At 55.6% G+C, this 22,066-nt stretch overlaps 1 protein-coding gene across 1 annotated transcript in view; it reads left to right on the top strand.

Annotated features, from left to right (window-relative positions):
- Window positions 1–22,066, top strand: part of COL4A1 (collagen type IV alpha 1 chain) — a 132,697-nt gene that overhangs the window by 89,121 nt on the left and 21,510 nt on the right. Inside the window, exons 18-37 of the mRNA XM_065902162.1 lie at window positions 415–456; window positions 1,351–1,435; window positions 1,574–1,609; window positions 3,424–3,588; window positions 6,115–6,210; window positions 7,560–7,643; window positions 8,178–8,248; window positions 12,840–13,031; window positions 13,616–13,784; window positions 16,173–16,265; window positions 16,351–16,455; window positions 17,018–17,115; window positions 17,627–17,777; window positions 17,982–18,095; window positions 18,922–19,089; window positions 19,205–19,294; window positions 20,090–20,242; window positions 20,395–20,493; window positions 20,604–20,693; window positions 21,722–21,861. Coding sequence (XP_065758234.1) covers window positions 415–456; window positions 1,351–1,435; window positions 1,574–1,609; window positions 3,424–3,588; window positions 6,115–6,210; window positions 7,560–7,643; window positions 8,178–8,248; window positions 12,840–13,031; window positions 13,616–13,784; window positions 16,173–16,265; window positions 16,351–16,455; window positions 17,018–17,115; window positions 17,627–17,777; window positions 17,982–18,095; window positions 18,922–19,089; window positions 19,205–19,294; window positions 20,090–20,242; window positions 20,395–20,493; window positions 20,604–20,693; window positions 21,722–21,861 — 2,241 coding nt within the window. The remainder of the gene's footprint in view (window positions 1–414; window positions 457–1,350; window positions 1,436–1,573; window positions 1,610–3,423; window positions 3,589–6,114; window positions 6,211–7,559; window positions 7,644–8,177; window positions 8,249–12,839; window positions 13,032–13,615; window positions 13,785–16,172; window positions 16,266–16,350; window positions 16,456–17,017; window positions 17,116–17,626; window positions 17,778–17,981; window positions 18,096–18,921; window positions 19,090–19,204; window positions 19,295–20,089; window positions 20,243–20,394; window positions 20,494–20,603; window positions 20,694–21,721; window positions 21,862–22,066) is intronic.

The following is a 22,066-nucleotide window of genomic DNA, read 5'->3' as shown; positions in this document are numbered from 1 at the left end:
TTCCCCATCCCGATCCCCCCCTCCCACCTCGCTCTCCACCCGACTCCTCTGGGTCTTCCCAGCCCACCAGGCCCGAGCACTTGACTCATGCATCCCACCTGGGCTGGTGATCTGTTTCACCATAGATAAATGCTGGATCTTAAAGGGAAAGGAAAAACACAAGTATCCTTTTATTATGACTTCCAATGCAGGTTTAGACACTCTGACACCTAAAATCTTCAACTAAAATGATTTCTTTAAGAAAATACACTTAGCCACCCTAAGCTTTCATGTCATTTTATTTCACTTATTTTTTAATTTTTTTTAAAACCTACTGTGTAGGACTTCCCTAGTGGTCCAGTGGGTTAGACTAAATTTCCAGGCAACCATTATAATTAAAAAAAAAATACGAGTGAAGCTGTTTTTGTCTTTCAGGGACAGAAAGGTGAAGCAGGTCCTCCCGGGCTGCCTGGAACTGTGAGTACCAGTGGCATTTGCTATCTGTGAAGTGGTTTGAAAAGAGGGCCAGAGAGACGGGCTGACCTGTCACCTCGGCCACACACTCCACGGCCTTCCTAGAAGGATGCTGAGTAGGGGGTGCATGTAATTTGAACTGATAATTTGTGTTTTGTATCATGTGGTGTTTGGTATTTACTCATTATCATCCTTGGACACTTTCTGCCTATCTTTGATGACTAAAATGAAAAGAATTGCACACGGATAACATTATTAGCAACACATTTGGAAACTTAAATGAAAAGGTCTGGTAAGGAAAAAAATAATCAGAGAAACAGATCATCAATTGCTCCAGAGGAACTGTATCTGAAGGGTAGTAGGTACCCTGTCCTCGAATTTCGGCACCTCAGAATTGGGGTGAGCTGGTTCCTCCTATTTATTGAGGCTCACAGAGCCTTTTTCCTGCCTCATATTCCAAGGGCCTTAAAAAAGTCCCCACTTCTGACCTCTTCCAATTAAAAAAAAAAATTGAGTGTTCCTGTTACATATTTCCTGAGGATATTTTAGGCAACGTTTCCAATAATACTCTTCTAAGAAGTCTGTTCTTCTTGCAGCTTGTGTGAGCGTTGAGATATTCCTTACCTAAACCTCAGAATTCATACATTTCTAACTTGACTGCAGAGGTAAAGCCTCTGCCGAGCGGATTATTATGAACGGAAGCAGAACTGCCCGGCAGAGTTCACTGCGGGGAGAGCAGCGGTCCTGTTTTCCGTACGCGCCCCCCTCCTCTCCCACGGCCGCTTCTCTGCCTTCACGTCTTGAAATAATAAAAACTGTGTGTTTCTTTGCCTGTGCTGTAACGTACCCCCCCAGCCCCTGCTGTGCTGCGTGACGATCTTTTCCTCTGTGATTCAGGTTATCGGCACGGGACCCTTGGGGGAGAAAGGAGAGCCCGGGTACCCAGGGGGTCCAGGGGCGAAAGGGGAGACAGGTCCCAAAGGTGAGGTCCTTTCCTCCTTCCTCCCTCCCCTCCTCCCTCCCTGCTCCCGGGACCTTGGGTACCCACAGCACAGAGATTCACACTCAAACCTTGAGTGAGCCGGGCTCAGTTTGTCCATCTCTCTCTGCCTCCTTGTAGGTTTCCCAGGAATACCAGGCCAGCCAGGCCCTCCAGGTGAGCATCCTTAGCTGAATTTTTTAAGAGTATTTGTACGCTTTCTATGCTGTTTCCATTGTGAACACCGTTTATCCTCTGCGTTGGTTACATCCTTGCATAAAATGGCTAGCAATTTTGTTGCACATTTTTCTAGCTCTGAAAACAAGATTGCTCCTGAGTCAGTATTTGCTTTGTAAATTGCATGTTAGCAGGTACTTTGACACATGTTATTTCCTCTCTCCCTGGCTCTGACTTAACAGCCTGCCTTTCCGCTGCTGCTCCGGAGGTATGGTCGCCTTTCTGAAGACCACCCCCCTCCCCGCCCCCACCCACCACCAGGCATCCTCGCTTGCCCTTGCCATCTGTCTGGAATACCTCAGCTTGAGACTGGACTCAGAGCTGAAACCTCTCCTAACTAATCTAATCAACCTTAATCTCACTTCTTGGGAGATTGCTGCGTCACGGAGCTTATGCTAAGTCTGTGACTGTTCCGTGCTAGTTTTGCATTTCTAACGGCCGAGTCACCGGGAGGCTGGGGGCTGCACTTCCTGGAGTGCAGAGGCCTGTCTGTGTGGACTGCATGCATCTCAGAGAGCGGAGGTGATGGGTGCTCGGCCGGGAGCCCACGCGCCCCGGAACTGACCCCACTCCGAGCGCTGGCACTCTTACTGAGGTTTTGGTTGGTTGTTCTTTATTTTTAATTCTTACTGTTCTTTGTTACTTTATTTTTCCCTTCCTGACAGTCCTTAAGTTGAAAGTTCTCCCAGAGCCCCTTCCTTTATTCTTACGGGAACAGACACCCCCACCCCCTGACCATCTGCACTGTGGAAGAAGGCCGGCTTCAGTGCCCTGCATACCTTTTTGCTGCTAAAATGTGGGCATCTACCCTTAGATCATCCTTGTCCATCTTTCCCACCCCGTCTTCTTGGTCAGAAAGCTCACTGGACCTCCCGGGTGCTCTAGCAAACAGGTCACTTCCTGCCTCTCTTGCCAAATCTACTTTCTCAGGCCTCTTATCTGACCCCATTAGCATCTTAAGCTGTGATTTTTAGAAACCATCTTTGAAGCTGCTCTGGCCTTGTCTGTTTTCAGGCAGCCCTGCCTGCCCTCTGCTGAGTGTGGAGGCCCTGGCCTCCCTGCCAGCCTCCCTGCCTCCTGCGGCTCAACGGGGCCCAGGTTCACATCTGGGGTCCAGGTCCAGCCGTCCTTCCTGGGAGCTCTTGCCCGGGCCAGCTCTTCAGGGTCACCTCCCCCGGCCCCTCTCGGAGGCTGGCTGTTCAGTCTCCAGAGCCGCAGTCGCCTGGACCGCTGGGTCCCGAGCACTTCATCCAGAGCCCCCTGGGCTGTCACAGGCCCCTGCGATCCTGTCCCCATGAAACTCAGGGGGGCCGAGCTTGCCTGCCCGCACTCGCTCCGCCCGCCGCCTTGGCATCGCGCTCTTGCCCAGGGCCGCCTCCTCATCCTGACTCCTTCTCAGCTGGTTCCAGCCCAGTTCCCACCTGCGCTGCGTGCTGACCACGTCTGCTCTGCTGAGCGGCGTTTCTGTGCCTTTCCCCTCTGAGCAGGCGGGGAGCGTCCTCTGTCTGACCTGCTGGGGATGCACGGATGTGCGAGCCTGCACTGTCAGCCCCTGCGCCCTGCAGGGCCTTCGCAGGGAGCCCCGGCCCAGGTGCATGTACGTGCGACAAGCTGGTGCCGCTCATCACTGTTAGAGCAACCCGCGCTCAGCGGTGGTCTGCTGCTCGTTCTCCCGAGAACGGCGAAGGGAGCCCGTGATGCTCTCCTGAGACTTGCTGTCACCTTGTGACCGTGAGGGTCTCCTCTGCTTCCAGGCTTCCCGACTCCGGGGCTGATCGGTGCCCCCGGCTTCCCCGGCGACAGGGGAGAGAAGGGTGAACCGGGCTTGCCGGGCGTGTCGCTGCCGGGACCCAGTGGAAGGGACGGCCTTCCCGGCCCCCCCGGCCCCCCCGGGCCCCCCGGGCAGCCGGGCCACACAAGTGAGTACCTTCTGGGCACGTCCTGCTGGCGTCCCGTCCGGGACGGGTGCGGGCAGGGCTCAGGGGCTGGGAGGGTGCCCGCGTTCACGTGCCGAGCCAGAGGCTGGGTGTCCCGCGACTTGCGGATTATCTGCGTCGCACGTGGGTGTCTTTGCCAAGTCAGTCACCTCAGAAAGGATGCTGCACATAAACTAATGAACCTGGCTGGGATGAGCGAGAGCCGGCTTAGCCAGCGTCTGAAGGCAGAGAGCAGGCTGCTTGAGTTACAGCGTTCTTACTGGGACTGGCATGCTCATCTAGAGACACGAGCTGGTGCTAACACACACACACACACACACACACACACACACACACACACGAGACGGGGCTGCTCTGCCTGTGCGGTAACATGGTAAGTGGCTTCAAATCCGAACGGTAGCTTACCTGGGTTTTTCTCATCTGTCCACCGTCAAAGCTGAGCACAGAGCACGAACCTGTTGACTCAGTGAAGGTGTTCTGTGGCTCCAAGGTAGCCCCTGTGCAGAGCGTCAGAACCTCTGAGAGGACCTGAGCTCACGGCCCAGGGGGCTGAGCTGAGACTCCATCCATCCTATGCAGAGCGTCAGAACCTTTGAAGAGACTTGAGCTCATGGCCCAGGGGGCTGGGTATACACTCCAGCCTGTGCAGAGTGTCAGAACCTTCGAAGGGACTTGAGTTAACAGCCCAGGGGGCCGAGCTGAGACTCCATCCAGCCTGTGCAGGGTGTTAGAACCTCCGAGGGGACTTGAGCTAACAGCCCAGGGGGCTGGGTCCAGACTTCAGCGTATGCAGGGTGTCAGAACCTCCGAGGGGACTTGAGCTAACTGCCCAGCGCGCCGAGCTGCTCCATCCAGCCTGGGCCCAGCAGAGCGACTGCAGCGTGGCTCCTCGGGCTGCTGGAAGGGGCTCCCGGAGGTGCCCATGGTTGACTCCCAGAGGGCAGACCCAGCTCCCCGGAAGGACTTCTCGGGGATGCAGCTCCGAGCGGAGGCCTGATACGCCCTGGACGGCACGAGTGCCTCCGGACGGGCAGCCTTGCTGGGAGCCCAGAGGCGTGCGTCTCCTCGTTCGCGGGTCGACAGTGCATCCGCTGTGACTCACGGGGATTCCCACCCCTCTGGTGTGAAACGTGGAGGATGAAGATCAAAGAGTGAAGTCCTCGAGGCACGCAGCACAAAGGCACGTTTCTCTGCATTTCTGAGAGAAGCCTGTGGGCATCAGAGGGGCCTTTGGGTGCTCATTCACTTGCTCCTTCAACAAGCATCGGTGTGCTTCCGATGTCAGGCGCCGCCCTGAGTCCGTGACAGAGCCCACGAAACAGTCCTGACCTCCGGGGCCGTGAACCACGAGACAGACCAAGTAAATCAGTAGCTGGTGGGGTGGCAGCCGGGGCCATAGACTCAGGAGGAGACGAAGTCGGGATGGGAAGACAGAGGTCGGGGTGCGGGCAGGCGGGCCATGGGGTGTAGTTTTAAATCGAGTGATTGGCAAAGAGGCTGGTGAGAGAGCCAGCCGTGGAGAAGTCTTGAGCCTTTCCTTAATATTCTGCCAGTTCTGAAATGTGAACACCTCTCATGGAAAGACTTGAACTTCTGGGCTCAGGGAGCCGTGCAGGGTGCGGGTGTTGAATACGTTGTAGTATTTACCCTCTCGGTTTCCCAGTTGCCCTTTTCAGGGTGTGCAGATTAGGTGGTGCACATCACAGTGTGTTAAGCGGTGATTCCTAAATGACAGTTTCGCGCAGATGGAGTTGGTGTGTGGGTTGTGGACTCAGGAGCTGCAGCCGTGGATGTCCGGGCTTCGGTCGTGACGAGGGACCGGTGCACCCCCGAGTTTAATCGCTCGCTCTGTCCTTTTCCTTCAAAGATGCCAGAGAAGGAAGTGCTAACTCTGTCACTGTGTGTGTCCAGAAGCAATACTGTTTTCTACCGGAACCCACAACAGATGGTGTTTGTGTCACCACAGTTTACGTTCATGCTTCTTCACGCCAGTGATGCTCAGGATTGAATTGGAACAATTAGGGATGTTTTCCCACGGGCAGTCTGTCCCTATGAAGTAATGAGCACTTGTCTGCGAGTCTGCTCAGCAGAAAAAAGGGCATAAAGGCTCAGGTGTCCGTGTTGACCTCACAGATGTAGGACATGGACAGACCATCACTCTTTGAGCCTCAGTTTCTGAGTCTGAAAGGATAATGGTGTGTACTTTGCAAGATAATATGAAGTAAGGTTCAGGACGGGGCTCAAGAGCTGAAATACATGTTAGAATTGTAAAGTAGAAACTTCAGCGGTGACGGCTTGTGATGGGGAGTGGACGGACAGTCTGTGTGCTGGTTTTATAAGTTAATGTACTGGGACTGTGTTGAAGCAGGTCACAGTGGGATTTCCAGTACTTGTCAGATAGCGTGAACATAGTTTGGTTTTGTAACAGAGATTGGATTAAGAGCTGGTGAAAACACCTGGCTTCAGCTTGGTGGGAGTGATCCTGTAACTGTTAAAAATCCATTTCAGATGGACTTGTGGAATGCCAGCCCGGGCCACCAGGTGACCAGGGTCCCCCCGGAATTCCAGGGCAGCCGGGGTTGACAGGCGAAGTTGGAGAAAAAGGTAAGAGGTTTAATTGTCCAAGATAGGGTGATTGTGCTTGGGCGTGTGATACATTCCTTCATACGTACCGGCTTTGGGCGGACGTGGGTACATTCTTCATTTGAAGCTCTCTTCAAAGTCCCTTCCTGAGATGCGCCTCCCGACGGCCCTGCTGAGTTTAATGGGTGCTGGAGAGGCAGTTATCACCAGGGAGGCAATGGGGGCCTTGAAGTCAGCGTCCCTCCCTGTGGTCAGCAGATTAGATTCCCAGATTGACATCTCCGTGCGGTCCTTTGGTTCAAAGTCCGAGATTCCACTCTCCAGGAATGCACATCTTTCCAGCCGTCAGCAGATCACAAGCATGCACACAGGATGTTCACGCCCCTCAGGCTCAGTTCCCTTAATCAGTGTGAGCAGCTCTGAGTTCCTGGGTTGGCCGGCTCCACCCAGGGCTCTTAGTTTTATCTTAACCTCTTCAAGGGTCCAGGACTCAGCATAATCCCTTCACAATCTTGGGAACGATGGCTCATCTCTGTACAGACAGGCCTGTCTTAGCATGGACTAAACCAAGGATGTTCTGGTATTTATACAGTATGGCTCTTAATGCCCAGACCAAAGAGAGCGTGGCCCCCACAAGACTGGTCCCTCTGGGTCCCATGTCTGGCTTTAGATTGCAGAGAATTTGCACTCTTCAGAAGTTTAAAGTGCAAATGCCTGGAAAACATCTTAGCATTTTGACAACCATGTACGTTGCAGAACCCTAGATACATTCAAAGTTTAGGACGAAGACACTAAGACATCCCAAAGGCCTTTTAGCATAGTTTGAAAATCGAGATGCGAGAGATTCGCATTTCCAAAGAAAGACGTGTCCTCCCATCTTGCAGTTCTGGGGTTCCTCTCATCATCCTTCTTCCGTGTCAGTTCATCTCTTGCTTTTTGTGCGTTTTTACTCCCCTGTGTCATCTGTCAGCCTGGAACACGGGTTCAAAGTCCCGGAGCTAGAGGGGCACTTGGCTAAGAAATGCTAAGTCAAAGAGAAAGATGCTGGTGGGTTCCAGAATTAAGAGACAGAAGGATGCAGTCGTGTCATCTCAGGCTGATGAGCAGAGTGGCGTTCTGGATCACTGTGGATTGAGGCAGGGCCTGTCCCTCTGCCGGACAGAAGAATGGGGCTCCTTAGAAGGGTCCCCGTGGTCAGCTGTGACCGTGCTGAGGGCAGAGGGCAGGCCCCGTGTCAGGACCCACGGCCACTGGCAGCTGGATGTGTCCGGAGCGGGCGCTGGGCGGGCGGTGCCTCTCCTGCGCTGCCACTGTGCTGCGGGGCCTTCTACTCCCTCGTTCCGCGTAATACCCCGTGTCTCCTTTTTTAGGTCAAAAAGGAGACAGTTGCCTCGTCTGTGACACTACAGAGCTTCGTGGGCCCCCAGGGCCACAGGGACCCCCCGGAGAAATAGGTAAGACCCCCAGTGTGAAAGGGACCAGGTTGGGTTTGCTTCAGTGGGTTGGAAGCTTCGCAGTGAAGTGCCTCTTGCTGCCTGGCCTGACGGTCTGCTGGAGCGCTAAAGCGAGAGGTGACAAGTGGATCTGCCCGTCTGGATTTGTCCATTTTGTTGAAAATGATCAAGCCGGCCTACAAATGCAGTGTCAGAAAGGTTTCCTAGTGAAAGGGTAGCAGCAGGTGGTTCGCACAGCTCTGAAAACTTCCTCGTCTCCGAGGAGGTCACACCCTGCTTTGGTGGAAGCGGTCCCTGGGTGGGTGGGCAGGGATTTGTAGCCATCCAGAGTCAGGGTTCCAGGGTCACTTCCTGGCTTCTGAGCCCATTTTAGGCATTTTTTTTTTTGTCATTACTCTCTTGAGATTCTTTAAACATCATCCACTTTGTATAAAAATCTTTGCGCTTTTGAATCTTGAAGAAAAAGGAAGTATTTTGAGCTGTTAGAAAGTGTCTTAACAATGTGCTGAATTTTTCCTCCATCTCTCACAAAAGGTTTCCCAGGACAGCCAGGGGCCAAAGGTGACAGAGGCTTGCCCGGCAGGGATGGTCTGGAAGGAGTGCCTGTGAGTAACCCAGTCTGAGTTCCTCCCATCCAAGTACTAACCAGGCCCGACCCTGCTTAGCTTCCGAGATCAGACGAGATCGGGCGCGTTCAGGGTGGTATGGCCGTAGACCCAGTCTGAGTTCCTGTGTGTTAGAAGTTACCGCCAAGCAAACCCGCAGAGGCGTATCTTTTTGCGTCTGCAAGTGGACTCCTGCTTTACTTGGGAGCCAGCAAAGGATTGCTTTGTGGAGCAGTTAGAGTGACTCCCCCTTGTCCTCCCTGACTGAGCGAGCTGGGCATGGGCTGAAGCAGTGAGTCCAGAGCCCTCACCCCAACTTGCGGGTCTCCTCACCTGGTCAGAGTTCAGCTGCCACTTAACCTGTGTCCAGGGCAGCTCAGCGCTGGCGGGCACGTTCCCACGGGGCCTCTGGGAGCTCTTGCAGCCGATGGTACCACCGAGGGTCACTGCGGACGCTGCGCTGCTGAGCCACTGTCTCTCTGCATGAGCATCCATCCTGCACCAGATAACCTAGAACTCCTCAGTGAATAAGCTCAGCAGCAATGGCTTCTGTGGGGATGGAGGCAAGCTGATCTGCTTTCCTCTAGAAATCTGAGCTATTCCTTTATTCTCATTATTACAGACATAGATTTTGAAAATTCCTATCACCAGCATCTATTATAAAGATGCTTTTTCAGACCTGTAAAAGGCAATATCTCAATCCCAGATGTGAAACCTTTCAGTTTAAACAGAATAGCAGTTTCTTAACCCTTCTACTTTGTTTTAAAAGGAGTCATTGAATAGGAAACTATACTAATGATCTTAAATGTTGAAGGACATGACTTTTGTGCATGTAATCAGCTTCACTGCTTAAGCTTTTAGACCTTTGGACTTTGTTCTCATATCGTCTTTGTTCTTCTAAGTTCAGTAAGCATTAACCAGCTTCTCCAATTTCTTTCATTCCTTTTTTCTTTTCATTTCTCTTTTGTGCTAAATTGAACATCAAATCTTCAGCATTATTCTTTTTTTGGTGCACAAATTACATTTGTAGTTTAAAAAGATATTTCTGGAAGGTTCTATAAGAGTGGGCCAGGCCAAGAGTGAGTTGAAATAGGAATGAAACAGCTGGAATTCAATGGTTTTCTCCTTTTGAAGTCAGATCATGGGCCTCTGCTCTCCAGAACTTCCCCGGTGCCTGGGGAGCTGAGTTAGAAGTTGCAATTGTTTAAAATATTTCTAAATAAGTTGTAAGTTCACAAAGCTGGGAATGCTGACTGTGGTGGGGATCAAAGTCGGAACTGCTTTGAAGGCCACAGACAGAGTCTGGACATGGTCTTTATCTCCTTGGCCTTTCTGGAATAAAGACTTCCTGCTTCGAGTCTGCCTGGAACCTAGTTCAGACACCCGCCCCTAGATCCAGCCCCAGACCCAATAAAAATGAGAAAAAAAATGAAGGGGGATGGTTGAGGAGAAGTCATGATAAAGAAAAAATGCAGAAAACGTATAGCAAAAAGGCAAATCCCGGTACCTTGTCCGTCAGAGCTCCTTCCTTGGTGTAGAAGGAAAACACTTCTAAAAACTCTCCTCTGGGTAAATACTTGAGGCGATAATGGCTTTCCTTTTGTTAGATGCCGTGTTACAGCTCCATGGTTAAACGAGCTCAAAAGTGTGGTCCCCTTATTTCGAATTTGGCTGGAGGCTGAAGGAGGCTCTGCAGACCAGGAGAGCAAACTGGAAAGTAGATTCCAGTGAAAACCCCTCTGGTCCTGCACTTGACTCGGGTAGCGTTTCTGTGACGTGGCCTCTGAAGGCCGAGAGTTTGATTTTGGGGAGCAGGGTCCACGCTGAGATGCTGACGCCCAGCCCCCGGCGGGTCTGGGGTCACTGGGAATGACCCGCGTTGGTCGGATGGAAGATCTCCTGAATTTTCCCACGGCAGCCCACTTTTTGGAAGAAGACTGCGCAAGTCTTCAGATCTTCTCCAGTTGGTGCAGCCGATGCTGAAATGCCAAGGGAGCTTTTGATTCTTCAGTATTTATCTTAAGGGATAAGCATCAAAAGACCTTTAAATCGTCTAGGATTAAGAAGGTCTGTGGCAGAGAAACTACATGAGATGTCCTTGGGTTGTAAATGTCACTTTTCAAAGAAACCCTGGATTTCTCCCTTAATGCCTGACAAGGTCATCGGTATGGAAAAAAAATATTGTATTTTTCCCACCCTGTGGTCATAGTCTTAGAAAGCACTGTCTTTCTAAGCTGTGAATCATCGGCATAACATAACATGAGAGGGTGCTTCTGTTTTGAGGTCTGCACTGCTTGGAGAAGGAAATGGCAGCCCACCCCAGTGCTCTTGTCTGGAGAATCCCAGGGACGGGAGCCTGGTGGGCTGCCATCTACGGGGTCACACAGAGTCGGACACGACTGACGTGGCTTAGCAGCCCCAGCACTGGTTGTCATTCCTTACCCCGGCATTTATTTTTCATTGACGGATGTCGCTGGTTCAGCACGTCCTTCCTCCAGCTTCTCCCTCCTGGAGACAGACACATGGAGACAAGACAGGAAGCCTTGGTCTTGCCCCCGAAGCCCTGAAAGCTAGTGGATAGATGAGCAGACAGCGAGCGTCCCTGGGAGCAGGGCGGACCCCAGGCCGCCTCGTGGTAACAGGGGGACAGAGCTCCTTGGTCTGGCTGAAGAGGTTTCTGAGTTTAGCCGGCGTCCTCGCCGACTCAATGGACATGAGTTTGTGTAGGCTCCCGGAGTTGCTGATGGACAGGGAGGCCTGGCGTGCTGCAGTCCGTGGGGTCGCAGAGAGTCGGACACGACTGAGCGACTGAACTGCACTGGACTGAACGATGCATGGGAGCTAATATTAACTCGGAGAGAAAAAAGCTACAAAATACCACAGCCGCTTTCAACCAAGTAATGGCTTTTCCCTGACCCCTGCTGACCTCCCCAGCGGGTGGCTGGGGGAAATACTGTGTGGCCCCTGTGGGGACCAGCCCCTGTAGGCTGAGCATCTCCCCTGATCCCCCAGGAGTGCTGAGCGAAGCGTGCTCGGCTCCCAGGGCCCTTCCGGCCCAGGGCCAGCTCCGACCAGCGGGGTCTGTCCAGCGGCGCTTTCTGCGAAGGTAGACCGTCCTCGGTCAGCACCGTCAGTGTGGGCACCCCTGGCCAGTCATGGCTGCTGAGTCCTTGAAGTGTGGCCGTGGGATTAAGGAGCTGAGGTTCAATGTTAGGGTTTTAAATAGTAGTGGGCGGTGCAGCCTTGTTGCCCCCCTCCCGACTTCTGGAAGAGCCCTGGCTGGCTTCGGCCGCGTCTCTGAGAAGGGCTAACTGCCCGCCTGGATGGAGCAGCCGCCCCACAACTTAGCCGGCACTGTTCTGACTCCTCCGAGGCCAGATGAGCAGACACGTGTCAGCCCCACGGCAATGCCTCCCGAACGCGCCAGCCCCCGGACCCCTCCGAGCCGAGCCCCCATGTCTGTGCCCGAGGCGGGCCTTCCTAGTAACACCCAACTCCCCGGGGCCCACGGGGTGTGGTGGCAATCCAGGACGGGCTCTGCAGCGGGAAATCAGCCCTTTCTGGCATGCGGTCCTGGACGAACCCTTCTCTGAATATTAGCTCCTCATCTGCCGAGCGGCCGTTCCCGCTGCTTCCCTGCGGAGTCGGATTAAGAGTCAGGGCTGCCCCAGAATGGGATGCCTCGCAGGTGTGTGGGGAGTGGGAGCCGTGTTGGAGTCTAAAGGTTGTGTGGATTTGGGTGTCTCTGCCGCCCCGGCTCCCTCCATTGAGGAACACAGGTTACACATAGACAGAGGTGTGTGCATGTGTGTGTGTGTGTGCACGCATGTGGTTCACAGACATTCAAAAACCATTTCAAAGGGAGTTTACAGAAAGCGGCTCAAACCAGGTGAATCCTGCCTAGTGAGCAGGGACTCCACTCAGAGAGAGCTCTGTGAACGGTCGTTGGAAGTCCTGGCTCTTCCCTCACTCGGGAGGCTGGAGGAAGCGCCTTCTAGGGTGTGGGCATCCTTTGAGGATCCCGCCTTCCAGGAGTCTCTTGGGAAACTCACTCCTGTTCCCTTGACAGCTCAGCCTCCGGTTACAGAGCTGGCCGGGTGCTCGCCCTGGGCATCTGCTCTGCCCAGGTGCCCTGCACCTTTTCATCTCTTCCGGAATTAGGGCTGTGAGCGTGGAAGGGAAGCTGTGTGCTTTCAGCGCTGTCCAGACTTGGAGAACGTGGCTGCTCCCAGCTCCGGCTCCGGCTCCTGGGCCCAGGGGTCGCAATCCAGCCCCGGCCAGGCAGAGCTAACCTGTTCTGGGCAACGTGAGCGGCTGTGAAAGGACGAAAGGCACCGGGGCCTGGCCCACGGGCTGGGGACAGCTGCTGTTCTGTGTCCCCGCCGGCGACCCTAGCAAAGCTTTTTCAGGGTCACGCGGCAGGGAGCTCAGCTCGGGGCTTGGTCACAGAGCTGCTGGCTGGCTCCCAGACAGGCAACGAGGAAACTGCACCCGTTCCCACTTTCCCGCGCGTCCTGACCCCTCGCTGGCTCTGCTCTGCTCTCTGGACGAGCGTCTTTGCTGGGGGCATCATGAGGTTTTGTTCTTGCAGGGTCCCCAAGGCTCGCCAGGGCTCATGGGCCAGCCGGGCGCCAAGGGGGAGCCCGGCGAGATCTACTTCGACATCCGGCTCAAGGGCGACAAAGGAGACCCCGGCTTCCCAGGCCAGCCCGGCATGCCAGGCAGAGCGGGCTCCCCCGGAAGAGACGGCCACCCGGGTCTGCCCGGCCCCAAAGGCTCCCCGGTAGGTGGAGTCCCAGACTCTGAACGAGTGCCTGAGGGATGGATACGCAGATAAACGGGTCGCTGGTATCATAACTGCCCGTGTCCACTGGTGGGGGGCGGTCACTGTCATGGGCAGACTTGTCTCTCGTCCCCTGGGGAAGCTGTGGTCTGTAAACCCAGGGGCTGAGGACCTTGCCTTGAACGACGAGATGATAAGGGGGTCGCTGTCTTCTGATGGGCCTGGGGGAGCTGAAAAGGCGCCCACCTGCTGGATGGGAGGTGAAGTTTAAAGTTAATGGCGCTCACGTCACCCTTCCAGAGAGGATTCCAGGGATCAGATTCCAGAGGATTCCAGAGATTGGGAAGCCCCTCTGTGGCGGGTGCCCTGGCCCGGGGGGAGGCAGGCAGGGCGATTGCTCTGCTGAGATGGAAGAATGCTGGTTTCGTTGATTAACTGCAGGTTGACCTTTGCTGACGGGTCGAGGTGAATAAGTAGCCCAGCCACGTTAGAGCCTGGTCATTCATTTACCGCGGATGCTGGGAAATGTGCGCTGGGTTGGAGCGCTGGTATGTCTGCTGATAACGCTGTCTTTCTCACTCCAGGGTTCAGTAGGATTGAAAGGGGAGCGTGGCCCCCCTGGAGGCGTCGGATTCCCTGGGAGCCGTGGCGACATCGGCCCTCCGGGGCCTCCAGGCTTCGGCCCGATTGGCCCCATTGGTGACAAAGGACAGATGGGCTTCCCAGGAAACCCCGGGGCCCCAGGCCAGCCAGGTGAGGCCCGAGGTCCTCGGGTGCCGCCCCAAAGCACCAGGAGCCTGGGCTCAGCCATGTGCGGGTGTGGGTCTGGTTTCAGTCCTGCCAGGAGCTGGACTGTGGCCTGGGCAAGTCCTTCCTTAGCATCCCATGCTTCATCCCTTCCTTTATGAGCTGGGCCAGGGGGTGTCTGTAGCATCTGGATGCAAGAAGTTGAATTTAAGGTGATTTCCTTATAGATAAGTATGCCATGCATGGCAGCCCTCTCCAGTATTCGTCCCTGGAGAACCCCATGGACAGAGGAGCTTTGCAGCTTCCAGTCCAGGGGGTCACAAAGAGTCAGAGATGAGGGAGTGACTTAGCACGCAGCACGCCCATGCCGTACGTACCGGCGAAAACCCGCCCTTTATGTGGACGTTAAAACAGCATAGGCCCGCGCTCTCCTTTTCCCCCGATGAACGGCCCGTCTTGGCTTCTGCGTATCCCCGGCCACGTACGGGCTCATCATCGGGGACCGCAGGGAAGGGGCCGCCCCAGGCCCCACACACAGAAGCTGCTCGGTGACCTGACTGTGGTCCCCTGGAAGGACCGATGCTGAAGCTGCAGCTCCGGTCCTTTGGCCACCTTATGCGTAAAGCTGACTCATTGGAAAAGACCCTGACGCTGGGAAAGACTGAAGGCGGGAGGAGAAGGGGACGGCAGAGGATGGGATGGCTGGATGGCATCACCACCGTGATGGACATGAGTCTGGGCAAACTCCAGGAGATGATGAAGGACAGGGAAGCCTGGCGTGCTGCAGTCCACGAGGTCGCAGAGAGTCAGACACGCCTGAGTGACTGAACTACAACCGATAAGGAAGGGAACACTGAGATGGTTGCCTGCAATACTTAGAAAAGAAGAGGTCAGGGGTGACTTGGACACGGAGGACAGAGGACGTGCGCATTACTGGGACGTTTTGCAAGTGGGAGAAATGAGTGAGAGGTGGCCGGGGGTGGCGCCAGTGCTGTGAGCAGGGAACCTCGGGGAGCACAGCGACTCAGCAGTGGACGGCCAGGGTTTCCGGGAAGAGCTGCCGTTCGTCGGGCCCTCACACGTCTGCCCACTGTCCCGAGCCGGTGTCCAGCCCCCAGTTCCACCAGTCTCGGCCCCCACTGGGAGCCGTCATCTCCTGTGAAGGCACGGTATAGAGTCATCAACTCAACGCTGCAGGAAATGCCAGCAGCCTTGGACAGAAGTGCAAACGCATCTTGTTGTGTCGGTTATTACTGCTGTCATTGCTGGGTTACCACTGGTTACTTGGCCTTAAGTTAGGACTGACTTGTTCGCTGTGTAGCAGGGATCCGAGAAATGTCTCTTTTATGACTCCGTTCGGGGCAGGAAGTCCTGGGCTTGACTTGGGAAGCCCCTCGGTCTTGGAGAAGGGACCTTCCTGCTCCTGATTCCCGGAGCACCATCTCAAGTGTTCTGTGTGCCCCTTGAGCCTGAATACTTGCAGAGTGTAAACAGGAATCAGCTTTTTCTCTCGGCCAGAAGCCACCATCATCAGAAAAGCCCGTGGGGCACACACGGATAGGTCTTGAGAGGATGAAGAGAAGGTGCCCGAAGGTGGGAAAGCTGGCAGTGCTGTTGGGCAGTTGGCCACATTCTGGAAGCTCCCTGGGCCGCTCCAGACCCCGGCAGCCCTGGGATTAGAGACCCAGCTGCTCTGATCGGCCAGAGCTGTGTTTGCTCTGAGGATCATAAAAGCCTTGTTCCCAGGCCTGGAGCTGATAGCAGAGATGTGTTGGGGTCAGGCCCTGGCGTTTCCCACAGTCTGCAGCTAACAAGAGTGCTGGCCGCCCTCGGGAGGCCCTCGTTATCCTGAATTCTTTAAGGTACGCAACGATTCAGTGAGATGAGGCTTGTGGTCCTTCCCTGACACAGCTCAATCCTGACACCCAGTGGTCCTCGCAGGCATGGGCGCCCAGGGGCTCGGCCTGCCTCTCCCAGCTTGGAGAGGGAAAGGGGCTTTTCTGGGCTGCTGGAGATAACCCGGCTCACGTCACCCGCGGAGCAGGTCCTGAAGATGACTTCCAGCGGACGGGCCTCAGAGCAGCTGAGAGCCAGTCCCGTCTGAGACGCTCAGAGGGGCCGGCCAGGGGGTCCTGACTTGGACAGATAGTGACCCGGGGTTGCCTTGCTTTCTGCGTCTGAGTTTTCAGCTTTTCGTGACTCTTGTTTCGGACACGTAAGGGATGCCTGTGTTGACGGAATGTCCGGGTCAGTCTGGACGTTTGTGGAGAGGAGGCAGTCGGTCTCTGTGAGAGATGCTTCGGTGGAAGGAAGGGAGGGAGGTGTGTGGACGGGGCCGCTCTCCCGGACGAGAGCCTGCGGCCCTCACGCTGAGCGTCTCTTCTCTTCCTCCAGGTCCCAAGGGAGAGGCAGGAAAAGTCGTGCCCCTGCCTGGCCCCCCTGGAGCAGAAGGACTTCCCGGGTCCCCCGGCTTCCAGGGGCCACAAGGTACCTTAGGGTTCTCGCCGGTTCACCTGGGGCCCGTGGGAAAGTGCTCGTGTTCTCCTCTGACCGCCGGCCTCTCCCGCTGCAGGTGACCGAGGTTTTCCTGGAAGTCCTGGAAGGCCGGGCCTCCCTGGAGAGAAGGGCGCCATCGGCCAGCCTGGGATTGGATTTCCAGGGCCTCCCGGCCCCAAAGGTGAGCCCTGGTGGGGCCTCACGAGGGGTCTTGTTCACTTGCGGGTTCGGGGACTTCCCTGGAGGTCCAGTGGCGAAGACTCCACTCGGTCAATGCAAGAGGCACGGGTTCAATCCCTGGGCGAGGAACTAGGCTCCCGTGTGTTGTGTGGTGTGGCCCCAAAATTTCTTTTTTAAAAATGCAGGTCTGCACTGGGAGATCTGGGCTGGTTTTCTAATCAGGCAAAGGGGATGCCCCTGACCTCACTCAGAGTTCTCAGAGTCTAAATCGCCATTCCCACTCTGCAGATATTGGTGTAGTGTGTTTGCAGGGAGCAGATAGGGGAAAAAGTTTACAAAGAAGGAAAGGAACGGAGGGGCAGGAGAGAAGGAGAAAGCGGAGGGGGCGGCCGGCACCGTGAGTGGTCCCTGCCCCCAGCCGCCCCCCACCAGGCCCAGCGTGGCCTCATCTTCCTTGTTGACCCCCTCAAGTCTGTTCAGGTTCATCTGAGTAGGTTAAAGAAGTGGAGGATGTCGGGAATAGTATTTGACATTGACGATTTTTTTTTGACTCTTCCAAACAGGCGTTGATGGTTTACCTGGAGACGCTGGACCTCCTGGGAATCCAGGTCGCCAAGGTTTCAACGGCTTACCTGGCAACCCCGGTCCACCTGGCCAGAAGGTGCGTATTGAGCACTCCCCGGATTGCTGTCTGCATCGCTGTGATGAACTGTGCACATCAATCATAGACTGCTGGTCTCACGGGGTGTGTTGGGTCAGCACGTTTTATGTGACATAGCATCAGCCAGGAAATACCAAGTGACACGGGGCAGCACACAGCCCTGCGTCTTTGCGGAGGAGTTGTTTGTTCCCACCACGCGTCTGTGCTGTTGCCCGTGTGCATCCTGGGTCTCTATGTGCAACGCGTGTCCTGTCGGGAGTGGAGGAGGAAAGCAACCTGAAGCCCCCGGGAGGGTGGGCGGCAGCCTCTCTCAGCTTCAGTCACATGGACACTTGGGTCCAGTCGTTCGTCGTGACGGGGACTGCCCTGAGCACTGTGGGGTCCTTAGGAGCCTCCTCCGTGGCTCGAGCCACAGACAGCAAAAGAGCTCCCCCGAGTGCACGCCCAGGTCTGACAGCCCACGAACCTCGGCTTGGAGGGTCACCGGCTTCTCTGTGCTTCGGGTCTCCAGGGCGAGCCTGGAGTCGGTCTGCCGGGACTCAAAGGCCTGCCTGGGATACCGGGCATCCCCGGCACCCCCGGGGAGAAGGGAAACGTCGGAGGACCGGGAGTTCCTGGAGAGCACGGCGCCATCGGCCCCCCCGGCCTCCAGGGGCTCAGAGGTAACGTCTATGGGCACATCCGGCTAGCGGCAGGGAAGGGGTCTGCTTCTTGTGTGGGCTCAGAGCCCCTGCTAGGTCCCAGTAAATGTTTGTGGAAGGAATGATGACAGCCCTGGGCGGCGTCCCGGCACCTGGGGTGATGGGTGGTGCTCCTGACACGGCCGTGTATCTGTGTGATGTGGTCGCTGTTTCTTCCCCATCCAGGTGACCCGGGACCTCCTGGATTGCAAGGCCCCAAAGGAGCTCCGGGAGTCCCCGGAATCGGCCCCCCTGGAGCAATGGGCCCCCCCGGAGGACAGGGACCCCCAGGGTCATCAGGTGATACCGCGTTCTTCCAGAATGCCCCCTCCCCTAACTCACAATCTGTGGCTCAAAGGGGAAGTCAGTTCTTTTGTGGATACAGGTTTGATGGCTCAGATGGTAAAGAATCCATCTATAAAGCCGGAGACCTAAGTTTGATCCCTGGGTCAGGAAGATCCCCTGGAGAAGCGATAAGGCAGCCCACTCCAGTATTCTTGCCTGGAGAATTCCATGGACAGAGGAGCCTGGCGGGCTTCAGTCCACGGGGTCGCAAAGAGTTGGACAGGACTGAGCGACTCACACACATACACACACAAAGTCACGGATGCCATTCTCTTCCTCTCTCTCAACTTGGTTTATGTGCCAAAGACTCTTCCCCTTTATTGTACATTCAGTACCTTTTTTACTTAATTCAGAAGGATCGGCGCCTCTGTCTGGTCCTTCCACAGGAGGGGTGGTGAGTCGTGGGTGGCACACAGGAGTCCGTGTCTGGAAGCTCCCTCTGCCTTTATAACCATCGTCAAGTGAGACAGGGGTGGTGGGTGGCAGAGGGCAGCCAGGGAGAGCCGCATGGGGGGCGCTGGGCTGCGTCTCCCCGCCGCGGAGGGGCCGTGGAGGGGCCTGCTGCCGATGCCCCGCGGGCAGGGGGGCTTCCTCTTGGGACAGTGCGTGCCCAGCGGCGGCCCCACACAGCACCGTCTGAGGATGGGGAGCAGCTCCACACCCCACACCCTGACGTGGCCACGGCCACACGCCTTCTGCAGAAAGTCACGGGCGCACGGGCTCCAGGGCAGTGCCGGACACCCCGCCAGTCCTGCCAACACCCCTTCTCTTCCCGTCTCAGGCCCCCCCGGAGTGAAAGGAGAGAAGGGCTTCCCCGGCTTCCCGGGCCTGGACATGCCGGGCCCCAAAGGAGACAAAGGGTCCCAGGGCCTGCCCGGCCTGACGGGGCAGTCGGGGCTGCCTGGCCTTCCCGGACAGCAGGGCACCCCCGGCCAGCCCGGCTTTCCCGGTGAGTGACTGTGAGCTCCACCCACGTGGGCCTGGGGAGGCGCCTCCCGGCTCTTGTTCACGACCCTCGTTCAGCCTCCGCCACCAACGTTCATGGTCCTTCTGTCCGGCCACAGGTCCCAAGGGAGAGATGGGTGTCATGGGGACCCCGGGGCAGCCCGGCTCGCCAGGACCAGCGGGCGTGCCAGGATTGCCGGGTGCCAAAGGTAAGGAGCGGTGACTGCGGAAGAGCTTGTGTTATGTATGTCTGGGCCCCAGTGCCTTGTGGGAAATTCTCTAATTGTTGTAGGTTGTAGTTCATCCCAAGAAACCTGGGAAAGGAGAAGGTCAAGTGAAGGGTCCGGAAGTCCCCCTCGTGTAACCCATGGTTCGTGGGGGTTATGGACTGTGCCCCACCAAAAAGTCAGGGAGAAGACAGGTTTTGGGGTATTGTTTGTTGGCACCATTGAGTTTTTTTAAGAAATGGTGGAATCTTCAATCGTGCAAAGTCAAAGGAACTGAGCCCTTAGAGTCAAAGTAGCAAAGAGAGCAAGTTTGCAAGTCTTAATTTTTATTTCGTATCATGACATTTGGTCCAAAATAATGTTCTGTTTTTTTTAAACAAAAAAAATTGACTTTCAACCTTAGACATAAAAGTGGTGATTTGTGTAGTTGAGTGGGAGAGTTCCCCTTCCATTACTTCACGTAGAGTTGAGGGACCACTGTGAACTGGAGTCATGAGGGGATTTAGGAAGGAGAGAAAAATGTCATTTGTTTAAATTAAGAGCTGAAGTCTCATCTGTTGGAAGTATTAGCAAGTAATGAATTCTAGAAATGGCTTTATTGTTCGTTTGCCTGGTATCACCTTCTTCTGGGTAATGTGGACACTGGTCCTTGAGTGCCATTTTTGGAGAGGCTGTTTGTTCTTTATTCCTCGTTGGTTGGGTCTACTGGCCAGAAAGAACCGCGCGCTTGTCACTGCCTTGGCCGCGAGTCACTCGGTGCCCCCTCTCTTTCTGCAGGGGACCACGGCTTCCCTGGCTCTTCGGGACCCAGGGGAGACCCTGGCTTCAAGGGTGACAAAGGCGATGTGGGGCTCCCTGGCAAGCCAGGCTCTATGGATAAGGTGGACATGGGCAGCATGAAGGGCGAGAAGGGAGACCAAGGCGAGAAAGGTAATGTGGAGGAGGTTCACCTGCGGAGCGGGGAGGGGGTCAGACGAGCTACTCCGTTCTTCCCGCGTGATGACCCGACCCACCTGTGTTTCTACGACTTGCTTTAAGTAGACTTGCGTCGTCATTATTATTTTTTTTCCTGTGTTGCACAGGACAAACTGGTCCGACCGGCGATAAAGGATCCCGGGGAGACCCGGGAACGCCAGGCGTGCCTGGAAAGGACGGTCAGGCAGGACACCCCGGGCAGCCAGGTACGGTGGGAAGTCCGAGGTCGCCGCACGGCGGGGGCTCGTGCGGGGAGGTGTTACCTGGCGCTCTTCGTGGCTGTTGACCTGTTGGGTTTTTGTCTTTATGATCCCAGGACCTAAAGGTGATCCCGGTGTGAGTGGGATCCCAGGCGCTCCAGGACTTCCTGGTCCCAAAGGATCCACTGGTGGAATGGGCCTACCAGGTACGTGGGGCTTAGGAAAGGGGGCTTCTTCCAGGCGCGCCTGTGGCACCTGTCGGGCTGCTGGGGAGAAGCTTGGGTGAGGCCCACTGCCTGAGGACGTAATCCAGGGAGACGTGTCTTTTACACAGACTCACATCTTCATGTCAGACTTCTTGCCTAGGGAGGGTGGGCATTTGTCTGACCCTATGTCCCTGGCTTAAAAAAAACAGTCAAAAGCCCTCCCAGTCTAACAAGATGGACATGTGTGGTAGGCTGGGGACTTTCTCCAAGTGTGTCTATTTGGATCCATCGAAATGGTGATTAATTCTCCACTCAGTTTTCTCAGCACCAGAGGCTCTTGCTCTCCCGACATTAGCTCAGAAGACTCTTCTGGGCCCTCTGCCCCGGTGCTGAGCCGGCTTCCACGCTTTGCCATCGGCATTTGCTACAGTGACACCTGGCATAGAGGAGGCAGGAGACAGAAAGCTGAGAGCCAAGGGGCGCGGACGGTCTGGGTGCCAAGTTTTCTCAGAATCTCCTGGAGCCACAAGTCAGGCCAGCAGGCCTGTCTCACGGCTCCTCCCCAGGCCTCTGTGGGGTGCACTGTCACTTTATTTAAGATATAAACGCCCAGCTGCTGTGGGCACCTGTTTATAAGTTAGTTTGACTGCCCACATCAGTCTGGAAGCAGGGACAGTTCTGTTCTCCATGACCTGTGTCATGCCCCCTCTGATTCATTTGGATAATGAAGTTTGATTGCAGAATAAAGGACGTGGAAGCCGCTTTATGCTGTTGGGAAAGTAGGCATGGGCTGAGCGGTTAACATATTCCTTTTCCCTTTGTAATGTGGCTGTCTTTAAAAAATAGGAAGGCTGTTTCCTAGGGTCCTTCTCCATGGCGGGATGACTGGCACCTTCCTGGATGACGCACAGCCCGAGAAACGAGGGATGTGTGTTTTTCCGCCTCCTTGACTGGCTGTTGAGGTGCGTTCTTATTTGTAACACTAGCACCGGCTAACCAGACATTCTGCCTCCATTGTGTGTTTCTAGGAATGCCGGGACCAAAGGGTGTGGCTGGCATCCCCGGCCCGCAGGGCGTTCCTGGCTTACCTGGAGACAAGGGGGCAAAAGGAGAGAAAGGGCAGGCGGGTCTGCCTGGCATTGGGATTCCAGGACGGCCAGGGGACAAGGTAACTGCATCCTGCACGGAAGCCCCTCCCACCCGTCTGTGCGGAAGCCCCTCCCACCTGCCTGCAGAAGCCCCTCCCACCGGACTCTGGCAGCCCCTCCCACCCATCTCAGCGGAAGCCCCTCCCACCCATTTCAGCGGAAGCTCCTCCCACCTGTCTGCAGAAGCCCCTCCCACCTGTCTGCAGAAGCCCCTCCCACCTGTCT

The sequence above is a fragment of the Muntiacus reevesi genome, chromosome 11, assembly GCF_963930625.1.
Source record: "Muntiacus reevesi chromosome 11, mMunRee1.1, whole genome shotgun sequence".
NCBI classification, from domain to species: Eukaryota; Metazoa; Chordata; class Mammalia; order Artiodactyla; family Cervidae; genus Muntiacus; species Muntiacus reevesi.
The sequence above is the reverse complement of the archived record's forward strand: the minus strand, read 5'-3'. Positions and strand labels throughout refer to the sequence as shown.